General features: G+C 35.2%; 1 protein-coding gene across 3 annotated transcripts in view; it reads right to left on the bottom strand.

The window, feature by feature from the left end:
* LOC150096745 (uncharacterized) overlaps window positions 1–13398 on the bottom strand; it is a 178141-nt gene that overhangs the window by 16580 nt on the left and 148163 nt on the right. For all 3 annotated transcript variants that reach the window (XR_016549812.1, XM_090408294.1, XM_090408296.1), the window contains one exon: window positions 11063–11155. Coding sequence is in view for 2 of the 3 variants with exons in the window: in XM_090408294.1 (XP_090264420.1) it covers window positions 11063–11155 (93 nt within the window). In the remaining variant the exon portion in view is untranslated. The remainder of the gene's footprint in view (window positions 1–11062; window positions 11156–13398) is intronic.

Below are 13398 nucleotides of genomic sequence, written 5' to 3'. Positions count from 1 at the left end.
AGTGATATTGCTATCCATGGGTGTGCACTACACACCTAACACACCATGAATATATGCCCATGGTACCTACCAAGTGTGATGTTATTTTCTCTACTAGTTCTCTACACATTGCTCTGTATAGGGGTACTTTAATTTGAAACCCTGTATATATTCATTATTATTATTATTTTTAAATATGAATCTCATTCATGAAATGTTGCAAACCTTTCATGAGTGAAATTCATACATTTAAAATTATGAATGGCTTGATGGCTTAACAGTTAAATAATCCAGTTCATTCACCTATTTTAGAGACCAAATATGGCTTTTTCAAGTCACTTCAGATATTAAATAAGCATGATGGTTATCTCACACCAGGCCAAAGTCATCCTTCACCAGAAGACTTTCACAAACATCAATGCCTCAGTTGGATTCGAAAACACATCCTACTGGTTAGAGGCAAAGATATCTGCTTGGCAAATAAGGATGACAAATAGTACAAAATGAATTTGAAGTGGAATGTACATACATTCCAGTGGAACACACACACACACACACACACACACACACACACACACACACACACACACACACACACACACACACACACACACACCATGGAAATGTATCTTATATGGAAAAATATATGATTCTTAATATGTGAACTGATGGCAGAAAGGTTTTGGTGGATGGATTTCTCTATCATCTATGGGATGAAATATCTTATGAACCTATTATTATATGATGAAATTCATTTCTCATTTTAAGACATTCAAAAAACACTTGTGACCACCATGGGATTCAAACCCATAGCACATTGGTTGGAAAGAAGATACATTAACCACTTGGCCAATTAATCTAACAATGCATACTAGTACAAGTTTGGTTCTTGCAGAAACCCCAATCTGAGGGATTATTAGAGCAGTCTGTATTTTTTTATTTTTTGAGAGGTTGTAGAAGCAGGTATGGATACTTGGATGTTGATTAAAAACTTTATCATTCATGATAAAGTTTAATGGAGAAAACATGCATCTAGAGATAATTAATGACTAAATTTATTTAGGTCAAAAATTACTATGCCAATATTTTGCCTTGGTTACCAAGTCATCTTCATGAGCACAGAGACATACAGCCAAGCATCTGGATGCAGGTACATTAGCAGGAAGGCATATGCAGACAGAGCATGGAAGTCAGGATCCTACATTCTTAACTGGCACCCTCTATGGATGTGGTGATGAAAACTCATTGAAGGTCTCAAAATAACAGTCCCATATTTTAGATAAAGTGAAGCAGCCAAATGTGTACAAGTTTTGTGAATGTTGTAATGCTGTTGTAGATTCTAGAAATAAATTCTCTAATTTATATCTGTTCCTGTATGAAAGGGAGGTTTTGTTTCCATTGGATCTGGTGATCTGTATCCATAATAGTCTGTCACTGGAGAATGACTGTAATGTGTAATGGATGCAGTATCCGTGTTCCACCGGGCACACACTGGCATTTCTTACTGTTTGTTCAAAATAGGAAAGTTTGCAGGAGCAAGAATTCTGTTGATCCCAGGATGTGAAGTAGATGGAGAGAATCATTCAGTGAGCAGATAAGGGCAACTAATTTTTGGTATGGCTTGAAGGCAGTCTGTATGTTGTACTTTTAAAACTTAAAGAATGGCAAATGTTTTTTTGTGTTTTAGATTTTGGAAATGGTTGGGTTTGGGGGGATAGGTAGAGCATTCTATTAATTTTGTGAAAGGGAAAGTCGCTGACTAAAAAAGTGTTGTGGATGAATTTGGGATTTAGCCGACCAAATTGTATTCCTATTCGTTAAACCAAAATACAAAATGATGGTACAACATGACAAAATTTCATGTCAGCTGGGGCATCGCCCGGTTAAACAAAGCCCCATCATTTTCACCAGGGAACCAGGGCGAACAGCGAAAAGTCAGCTACTGGAACAAATCTGAAAACACACTCCAACACAACATCAACAGAGTTAAAGATCGGTACTATCAACATAAGAAGCCTGAATGGCAAAGAAATGGAGCTAGCGGAGGAATTAGACAAGTACTAGATCAACATAATAGGGGTAACTGAAACAAAAAAGACAAAAACTGGTGAGATCTTTCTGAGCAATAAATACAAAATGTTATATTCAGGCAATGACAATCAAGGAAAAGAAGGAGTAGCCATAGTATTCAATATTCAACACAAAATACGAGGCTCATCTTTTTGAATGGCAGGCAGCTTCAAGTAGAATGATTTGGACAAATATCAGAATGGGGAACTGGACAATGAGACTCATTTGTGCCTATGGTCCCACAGAAGGTTCTACTAAGGTAGAAGTGGAGGAAGTTTTTGAGTCTTTAGAGAAAGCAGCTGACACAATGGAAAAGGAAAAGTTGGCTCTTGTTGGGGATCTAAATAGCAGAGTAGGAAGTGATTGTCAAACATACAAAAATGTTTTGGGAAAATTTAGAGAAAAGAGCAAAGTTAATAATAATGGCAAATACCTGTTGGATTTCTGCTCAAGACATGGAGGTTATTACTAACACCATGTTCCAACATAAAAATGTGCACAAATTCACATGGAGAGAAGAGGCAAGGAATAAGAAAAGTCCCATAGACTATGTTATTGTTGATAGTGATGTTTTCTCCTTGGTGCAGGACACAGGAGGGTACAGAGGATTTGAAATTGAAAGTGATCACTATTTAGTCTTGAGCAAGATAAAATTGAATTTCATATTGAAAAGAATGACATGTAAGAAAGTTTTAAAGCGAATAAAAGTTGAGCAGCTCTCAGCTTTTATTCGCTTTAAATGATTCACTTTTGTGTATTATAGACTAAAATACACAAAGATTATTGAAGGAAAAATGAAAGAGTTTGAGAACCAAACTTTGGAGATTCAGTGGCAAGCCTTGAAGAAAACCCTGATTGATTCAGCTAGAGAGGCATGTGGTAAAGTTGTCTGCAAGGATAAAAATTAGAACTCCATGGTGGACACAGGAAGTTAAAGAGGCAGTGAATTAAAAGAAGAAAGCATATCAAAAGTTCCTGGCAAATAAGTCATCTTGTGCTCTTAGAGAATACAGAGACAAATGTAAGAAAGCTAAACAGTGTGCAAAACTAGCTATACAAAAGTCATGGGAGGACTTTGGCAAGAACATAGAAAATAAATATCAAGAAGGTGGCAAAATATTCTGGAGGTTGTTGAAGAAGCTCAGGAATGGAGGAAAGAGTGCCGTAAAAGGAGTTAGAGATGATAAAGGTGACATGTAAACGGGAGAAAAAGATATTCTTGAAGTATGGAGTAATTACTTCGAAAAATTGCTAAATGAAGGAAGCACAGTGGTAAAAAAACACTCAACAATACATATCCATACTTGAAGTAGAAAAAGCTATCAAAGGCTTGAAATGTGGAAAGACAGCAGGAGTAACTGATATTCAACCAGAAATGCTCTAGTATGGTGGTATAAAAGTCTTACAGTGGCAGCACTGCATAGTTCAGAATGCCTGGACAGAGGGACGAATTCCAGACAGACGATTGGAGTAGAGCTCTCATAGTACCCATATATAAAAAGGGAAATAAAACAATTTGAGAATTACAGAGGTATATCCCTACTGAGTGTTCCTGGTAAGATATATGCAAGTATACTTGAGAAACGGTTGAGAAGAATTGTGGAAGAAAAGCTTGGTGAAGAACAAGCTGGATTCAGGTCAAATAGAGGCTGTCAGGATCAGATCTTCACTTTACGACAAATAGTGGAGAAATCATGGGAATATAACAAAGATCTGTATTTAAGTTTTATGCGGACGATGTTATACTTCTAAATAAATCCGCTACAAGTCTGCAAGGTTCTCTGACTAAATTGAATAACTGTTGCAATAGATATGGTATGAAGGTCAGCAATAAAAAGACAAAGACAATGAAAATAGGCAGAATCACTGAAAATGTCAACTGTGTTGTGAACGTGGAACCTGTGGAACAAGTAAAACATTTCAGCTACTTAGGCAAGATTTTTACTGAAGTGGTAAATTAAATATGGAAATACACAACAGAATCAACAAAGCTGGTATACTAGGAAGTCAATTGAATCAATTCATATAGAATAAGAGAGAAATTAGTCGGAACACTAAATTAGCTGTATACAAGACAGTGTTCAAACCAGTTTTAACTTATGGATCTGAGAGCTGGGTCAGAAGTAAAACACTTGACCAAAGACTAGAGATCGCAGATATGAGAGTTCTGAGAAAGATTAGAGGTGTGAACAGATGCCATCAATGGCAAATATCATATTAAAAATGAGAATATTAGGAAAGAACTTGACATTGTCGGCATCCAGGAATGCGTTAGCACAGCTAATCTCAGGCGGTATGGTCACTTAAACAGAATGGGCGAGAAAAGGTTAGCAAAACAAGTGTTCTCTGCCAAGTTGGCAGGAAAACAACAAAGAGGAAGACCGAGATATAGGTGGATGGATACTGTACAAAGTGCCTTAGACGATAGAAATATGAGATCTGGTAATATTGGAGTCTTGACAAGTAACAGACTGATTTGGAGGAAAATTGTAGATAGGAAGTTAGTAATGATGTAAATTTTTCATGTAGTTCTATCATATCCTGTACACCCCTTGAGGGTACATGGCAGGAATTTGATGATGATGATGACTACTATGGTCTGAGAAAACAGGTCTAGCTCGATTAGGTAAGGTACATACATCACCCCTCCCCAGCTATATTTGCTAACACCATATAGCTGGGGAGGGGTGATGTATGTACATTTCAGTATGGATAGGTTTTCTGTAGACAGAAAAGAATAAGGATCCAATGAGTAGTTGGATCACCTGACTACTAAACTGTGCCATGGAGAACACATTGTCCAAGTAGCATAGCCATATTTGTGAGATTAAGAGGGGACTGAAATTAGGGCTGTATTTTTACAATGTTCATTAAAGAGTAGTGAGGATGGGGGAAGATGGAGAAAAAAACCTATAAGCAGACTGAAGGCACAGCTATGGAACAGCCAACATTCGAAGATCTGTTTCATCACCATAAAAGGGAAAACAATAGTTGTTTGCTCTTCATTGACACTGGTATAGTAATTTATTAACTAAATAAATTTAGTCAGTAATTATTATCTCTAGATGTCTGTTTCTCTTTAAACTTCAATAATATGAGAAGTAAAACCTACAGCATGCTAGTGCCATTTATAGGCAAGGATAAAGGAAGAAGAAACCTGATATTTTTGCTAAAAATATTTAGTCGTTATGGGGGAGGGAAACACTTTACAAGAAAAGCTGTTCAGAGAACAAATGCAAAGAGGTTCAGAGATTTGCATTTGTACTGAAAAAGGATATCAGGTAGCCGCAGCTTACATGTTAACAGGCCTAGTAGAAAGTGGTGGAAAGACAAATGTCAGGTAATGGAGCAATGCTCATGAAAGCACCTGTACAAAAAATTGAAACAGCCCACCTGTGGGACAGTGGTTGAAATGAGTCAGTAAAAGAAGGACCATGGATCAGCCAGACAACCCTCATCTGAACAGTATCAAGAATCATTAGGGAGATTTTTTGACACATACTCTTCATTGTGAGACCAGTATTCTAAGAATGAGATTTATACAGAGTGAAAAGTAGCATCTCGAGGGGAAAGATGCCTAGTTTCCTAGAGGCTGAGGTACTGACATGATGTGTTTATGCCACTAAAGGTTAATGGCAAAAGTCATTTCAAGAAGAGAGAGAGAGAGATCTGATATTGTCTAGTGATTTGTGTATTATTGAGAGTGAGAGAAGGTGAAATGAGATAATTTTTTGAAAGGAAAAAAAAAGGGAGGGGGGGCAGAGCAGTACTATGCTTTGATAATGATGAATGTAACTAGACTATCTTTACCCCCACTAATGAATGGCATGCGAGCCTGTATTTATAGCTCTTAATACTTGGGATATCTATGCAGGTTTGTCGAATGAGGAGGAAGGATAGAATGTACTGCTGTTAGCAAAACTATGGACATGCTGGCAATACAGAGTTCTAGGACAACATTCTTGCATTGGTGGGATGGACCAAAGAGATGAAACCACACTAAGTCTGAGCTTAAGATATTTCAGATACTAAATAATGAGACTAGGCTCACTACTTTTTTCAAATATCCCTTGAATACTGACTGTACACATCTATTATATCAAACTAAGATACAGCAATCATTCCTGTCTAAGACAAGTCTTGCTTGGTTGCAAGGAATTTTAATCCCACCCATGATATTTTACAGATATCTAATCATGATGGATGAAATAATGCCATATGTGGGCTGAGCTGATGCTTTGATTATCCAGAAACTTTGCTATGAATATCAAAAATGCAAATTTTCCATTCCACTTTCAGGTCACCAATAAGCAGGGTGATGGTATCCCACTTGGAAATGAAATTCATCTATTACTACTACAATCTAAAGACATAAGCATCCCTACTATAGTGGGATTCAAACCCACAGCTGCTGGTCTGAGAACAAAGGTGCTATCCACTTAGCCAGCCAGGCTGGCTTAAACATTAAAATAATAAGCAAGCAAAGAGATGAACTATAACAGTAGTCATAAAATATTGTATAAATGATTCAACATTAATCTAATTAAACATTTAATTTTCATTAGATTTTAATCTACATCTTTATCCTTTTTGATGCATTTTATCATTTTCAATACTTGCAGGTTTCTTTCCATACAATTCCACTGCAGGTAAATAGTTTAGAAAGACTATTTAGAATATCTGGATATTTCTGAACAGTATTATTTTAAGTACACAGAAATATATAAAGCATTTTGGTCACGAAAAAATGCATTTCAGCTTTGATAAAATTTATAACCAACTATAATGAAAATGAAAATAAATACCTTAAAATAAAGTCATCTACATACTGACGAATCACTATATGGGTATACCCTAGTATATGATACGTTAGGTTCCAGACCACCATCATATAACAAATCATTGCCTTTTCGCTTGTAAATACAGGCAACCCTCGGTTTATGCCGATTCACAATAACGCCGGATGCCTGCACGTGCTTTCTTACTGTAGTGTGGTCTGACTGAGAAACGACGCTAGCAGGCACTCTAGTGTTTGAGTGTTTACATAGCTACTACGACATATATGCATCAAACCTAGTTTTACAGTTGAATCTATCTCATTGTTCTATTTAATTTTTTTTACATACATACGTATTTAAATTGTTAAAGTACGTAATTACATACCAAGTCTGATAAAAGAAGTGCAGAAAAATTAGCAGAACTTGGTGTTAAGGAGATGCAGAAATCAATCACACTTGAAAAGAAGATGGAGGTGATTCGAAGAATGGAAGATGGGCAGACAAGTGCTAATGTCTGTAGAAGTATGAACTTGCCTCCATCAACTATTACTACAATCATGAAAAATGCAGATAGAATAAAACAGTCTGTGCAACAATCTACAGCAGTACTAAATGCAAAACATGTAAGTTATAACAGGGGTAAACTTCATGAAAAAAAAATGGAAAAATTAAAAAAAATCATTATAGGTGGATGACTTGAATCAGAAAAACATTCCTCTGAAGCAGGCTGTTATAACTGAGGAAGCAAAAATAATTTTTGAGGATCTTGAAAAGACAGATGGAGGCGAAGAAAGATTTTTAAGAATCAAAGGTTGGTTCATGAGATTTAAGTCTTGAAGTAAGTGCCATAGTGTCGAATTATGTGGAGAGGCAGAAAGTGCAGATGTTGCGGCAGCGGCTGCTTTTCCTAAAGAATTTCAAGACTGTGTAGAAGGAGGAAGCTATTCTCCTGATCTCATTTTTAATGTTGATGAGACTGGGCTCTACTGGAAAAATTTGCCATCACGCACCTTCATTTGCTGTGAAGAACGTTCCGCTCCAGGTTTTAAAGCTGCAAAAGATAGACACACTTTTGTTGGGTGCAAACATCTCCAAAACTTTGAAGCTTGAACCAATGTTGGTGTACCGTTCACAGACACCACGTGCCTTCAAGGGTCTAAAAGCCAAGCTGCCATTCTATTGGAAATGGAACAAGAAAGAATGGGTTACACAAGACGTTTTTATAGATTGATACATAAATTATTTTTGTCCTACTGTGCTTTGCTTCTGTAAAGAAAATGATTTGTCAGTCAAGGCATTGCTTCTCTTGGATAATGCCTCTGGACATCCTCAAAACCTTGCTGAATTAAGAACACCATTGGATGTCAAGGTTGTTTACATGTCCCCAAACACAACATCACTTTTGCAACCGATGGATCAGGGGATTATATCAATCTTCAAAGCCTATTACCTCCGTATCACATTTATGGAAATGGTAAGAGTCTTGGACACTTCAGGAAAAACTATTAAAGACTATTGGCAGTCATTCAATATTTTGAAGGGCATTAACAACATCAAGTCAGCTTGGAATGAAGTGTCAGCAAAGTGTTTAAAAGGAGCATGGCGAAAATGTTTTCCAGCATTTATGCACGACTTCAAGGAATTAGAGCAAGAGAAGAATTATTGAAGATGTTGCCAAGCTTGCACAAGAGGTGGGATTGGATGATATTACAGCTGAAAATGTGACAGAAGTCTTAGAGAGAGCCATGATAAACCATTTTCCAATGAAGATTTAAAAGAATTAGTCGAACAATTAAGTCAACATTAAGGAAGAGAAAGAAAATGAAGAAGGTCCTCTGAGAGATATAAAAACGTATATCTTGCAAGCATAGAGATATTGACCAATGAACTCTGAGAAATGAACCACGGAGTGTGAGTGTAATCTCATCTATTCGACCTTACACTGAACTGCTTAAAGAAAGAAAAAGAAAATCTAGGCAGTTAACACTGGATACTTTTTTCAAAAAAAAAATGCAGGTGATTCGAAACCAGGAACTTCAACATAGAAACATGTAATATCTTTTCGAAGTTTCATATTTTTTGTACATAATTTTGTTTTGTTTTCGTTATTAATAATTTTATTTTAACAAATATATATGTATGTATTATCAAAGCTTTAAATATAATAATGTTACACATACTTCACGTGCATATTTTTTTGACTGCACGGAACATAACTTTGTACCTCCCATTAAAATTGGGTTCGTTTTACGCCCGTTTTTTCAGGAATGGAAGTGAGGCGTAAACAGAGGACTGCCCATATATGTAATGATTTAATAACATTTTTAATTGTTAAATTTAACTGTTAATTTAATAACAGTTATTGTTATTTTACAGTATTGTGCATAATCAATCTAAATAAATAGTTTATTTACATTAGTCATATTCTAGTATTAAAGTATTAACATTTTTGTTAATATGTTTATTAGTACCTTTGTTTTTAGCAACTGTAATAATAGTAGTACAAGCTTGTAGCCTACCTGTGTTCAATACACCATCACTAAATTTCATAATTTTAATCTTAGTAGCTAATGTAAAGGTTAATGAGTCTTCTTCTTTTTGTTGGAAGCAACAATACTCTCATTTACACTTTTATTTACCATTATTAATAATAATAAAATAATAATTATAAAGCATGCACACACACACACACATAGAGAGAGAGAGAGAGAGAGAGAGAGAGAGAGATGCAGAAAGCAATGATTCCGAATCCCGTGTCATACGTGTTACCATTTTTCCTTATGTTGGGCTCAATGGTCTGCCATGCCAAGTAACTTGGCTAAAACCTAATTAATACTTTGATAGGGCAGTTAATTCTATCTGCATAGTGTAGTATGGATATTAGTTGCGTGTGTTCTCCTGGTCGGTTTGTCTACCTTGCAAGATCAAAATCCCAAGTTTTCAAGAGGGAATACCTTGCCACCACTGTATAAGACCAGATAACTCACGTTCAAATTAAAAAGCTTGATAAATGTTGCTCACATCCTAGACAGGATTTAAAGATCTTTCTGACCAAAGGATATTGTCAAAATTAACTGAATATATGTTGAATTTCTTTCAAACTAGATTTTCTTTAAAACAATACAATAAAGTTTACAATGTTCTGCTTTTAAAATTTGCAGATAATATACAAAATAAATAGGAGCATAGTTTTAAATAATTAGATTCATTTCATGGATTTTTTTTTAAAGTCCTGTTAATATAGATATGATTTCTGGAAAGAAATTTTTTCATGTTACTCCTCTAAATAAATATTAATTTTTATGGCTATTTTGCCTATTTTTCTTTAGGAGTATACCCCCTTTTATGATGTCATTAGCATTTGAATCAATTTTTATTATTTTCTATTTTTTGACTCTGATGTCATCTACACAGGTACCATGATCAGATGTTTTATGGACAAGACCACAGGAACACTTCCATGACGGCAACATACCAATCCCAGAACATTTAGCAATAAGAAACATAATAACCAAAAGAAAAACAGAAATAGCAGTCTACACAACAGAAGCATACCCAGCAAATTGACAAAGCTATAATAGTAGACATACAGGAAAATGAAACAATGCTTAGAATATCGGAAACAATAGCCATAAAATGTGACAAAAGCTCAATAAACGTGCACTGCCCCTATATAATCTCCGAGAGTTGGAAGCTCGAAAACATAAAATTAGGTCATGACTCCGACAAAAAAAACAACAACACAGATACACCCAAGACAAAAACACCAAGCCAACATGACATAGCCTCCACTTTTCCCATGAGCTCTGAAGATGACACACAGTTGAAATGGCTCACACCCCCGTGACTTCCATCCATAATCTTATTTCATCGTATTCTATCCTTCTCCTTTCCCCCAAAAATTTCTATCTTTCACCATCTTACCAAAGAATTCACAGCCCACCTTTGAAACCTTTAAATTCACATACCTTTGTCTTACTGCAATTCTCCTACATTTCTCTATCTCCACATTTCCAACCACCCCCCTTCCTTTCACTCATACTTCAGCAGTAATATAAATGTTTATTGCTCAATAAGAAGACAACTCAATTGGCTTTGAGTAAAAAGCCAATCACATCATAAAAGGGATCCTGTTAATATACTCTGTTTCTAATGAGTAAAATTTTGAAGATTTGTCTTCCTTGGGATATTATTTAAAGATGATCCTTAAACAAATTCAAGCTTATAATACTTACTATGCTGAGTTTATTCACAAGTAATCGCAATTCATGAACCTCATTTTGCAGTTGTTTTCTTGCTCTTTTTTCTATTTCATATTTTTCAGATATCTGAAAAAATATTCCTTTATCAAACAACTTTTGATTTTGTTATCATGAAAGAAAATTTAAAAAGATCCATAAATTCATTTAAAATATTAACATTACTATCTAAAAATGCAACTAGTATTCTACATTTTTGCATATAAGTTCAGACTGATTGTTTACAATATATATGATTGCATTTTAGAGTGAACTGTTTTCTTATATAGGAGTGATCAATTTTATCTAGTAACACAAGTCACCCTCTCAAGGCATTCTTTATCAGTAGAGAGAGAGCAATGAATGAATGATTTGGCAATATGGGAATGTTTTCTCTTTTGTGTCAGCTACACTTTTTTTCTTGAACTATTGACAGTTTAAATGAAATTTAAGTCTAAAGCTTTATATGCTACCCATTTAACCCACATACAGTACTACTGTAATAGGTTTGTAATCTCTCATGGGTGGAATTTTCATAAAAAAAGGAGATTTTAAACAAATTATAATTGATATGTACTGCTATCCCTTAATCTACTTCCCTTGTAACAGTTAGTGTATATTTGGTTTGTGTTTGAAGAGTTATTCTTGTAAACTGTATTGTTAGTTAAGTGAATGTAGTTATTCTCTGTCTAAAACACAGAGGTCCACTATGTCAAAGTTAACGATAAGATGCAGTAATTTTGGATATTCAGCTCTAAAAGAAAAGGTGCTTTTGGTAGACAGACTAACTGCATCTAATGCAGAAACACTATTACATTAACTTTGAAAAACAGGTTCACTTCAGGAAAGTCTGTTAAAGAGTGGCAACATGTAAACAACAGGTGTGCTGTTTATTCATAAACAGTTTGCATGCTTTTAATTAATTCCATGCCAAAGAAGATTAGCATGAGCTAGCAAAGACTGTGATCATAGATGAACCTGGATAAAGTAATTTTTGTTGATGAGTCTAAGATAAACATGACATATACTGATGGAGATGTACTAGTCTGTTATATGCTAATGAAGCAGTAAGAGCATGGTTTACATTTGGGAGTGTGGGGATTGCATTAGTCAGCAAAGGGCAGAGTGAATCCATATTGATGAAGAATTGCCGTCACTGCAGAAAAGCAATACAAGAGGAGTCTGGAAAGTTGATAAACATCTAGAACAAAAATGATATTAAAACAACTGATATAACCACAAGAAAGAACATAAGTTACCTTCATAGCTCTGCTACTAGTATGTTCTTTCTTGTGGTTATATCAGGTGTTTTAATATCATTTTTGTTCTACATGCTTATCAGAAATTTCCAGACCCTCACTTCCTCATATATCTTCCAAAAAAAAGTGTGCTGCCTCTATATGTATCTTCTAACAGTAAGAGTATTTCACAACATAATAATACACTTTCATACAGCAGCAAACTTGTCAAATGAAGGTTACATCATGTAAACATGTCAGCCCCACCTTCTTTGAGGGATAGTTTCTACCAAAGGTAAAAACATGAATTATGCATCTCTGAGATGAAAGAATGAAAAAGTTGCTAGCAGCATGAGAATTTTCTCATGAAATTATCACCATAAATACTGTATTTAAATTGCTTTTATAGTATTTGACTCGTGAACTGATAAAAATATCTGTTTTCCTTTGAAAATTACTCCCAAAAACAAAGTCAACCAGTAGTGTAAATAACACTAAGCACAAATACTGAAGAAGTGGTGCTGGTGCTTAAAGTTACTCAAAATTGTTAACTACTGGAGCCTAACTACAAAACAGAAAATCTGAATAACCTGAGGAGGGAAACACTGAAGCCAGCATTTAGAAGATGAAGTCAACCATTAATTACAACCAGAAGAAGGAATAGGCATTTTGTGGTGTGGATACTTTAAGCATTCCTGTTGCTGGTGTGAAGCATAATCATCAAATTCATGACACACCACCAATAAAATGGAATTTGAAATATGTGACTTTGAGAAAAATATGTTCCTTGCTGGAAATGAAACTTACTAAAAAGGAAAATATATGACCACCCTGTGAATCTAGAGGTGATGTGGATACCAGTGCTAAAACCATCCTTTTCTGCAAGCAAAGATTGGGTTGAAAATTAAATTTTTCATCAATGAAAATTTTTTATTTTTGAACAACATCAAATCAGCAGAAGAATCAGACCATTACAAGTGCTACTTTAATGGTCTCTTTCCCCTCCACCAGCTGTTGAGGATGACAGAGAAGGACTATGGACTAGAGCAAGAGTTTTATGTTCACAAAACTGACCTCTCTTTTGGAAGAAAATGA

This window comes from Typopeltis vanoorti, chromosome 18 (genome assembly GCF_054136105.1).
Source record: "Typopeltis vanoorti isolate ZY-2024b chromosome 18, IOZ_Tvanoo_1.0, whole genome shotgun sequence".
NCBI classification, from domain to species: Eukaryota; Metazoa; Arthropoda; class Arachnida; order Uropygi; family Thelyphonidae; genus Typopeltis; species Typopeltis vanoorti.
The sequence above is the reverse complement of the archived record's forward strand: the minus strand, read 5'-3'. Positions and strand labels throughout refer to the sequence as shown.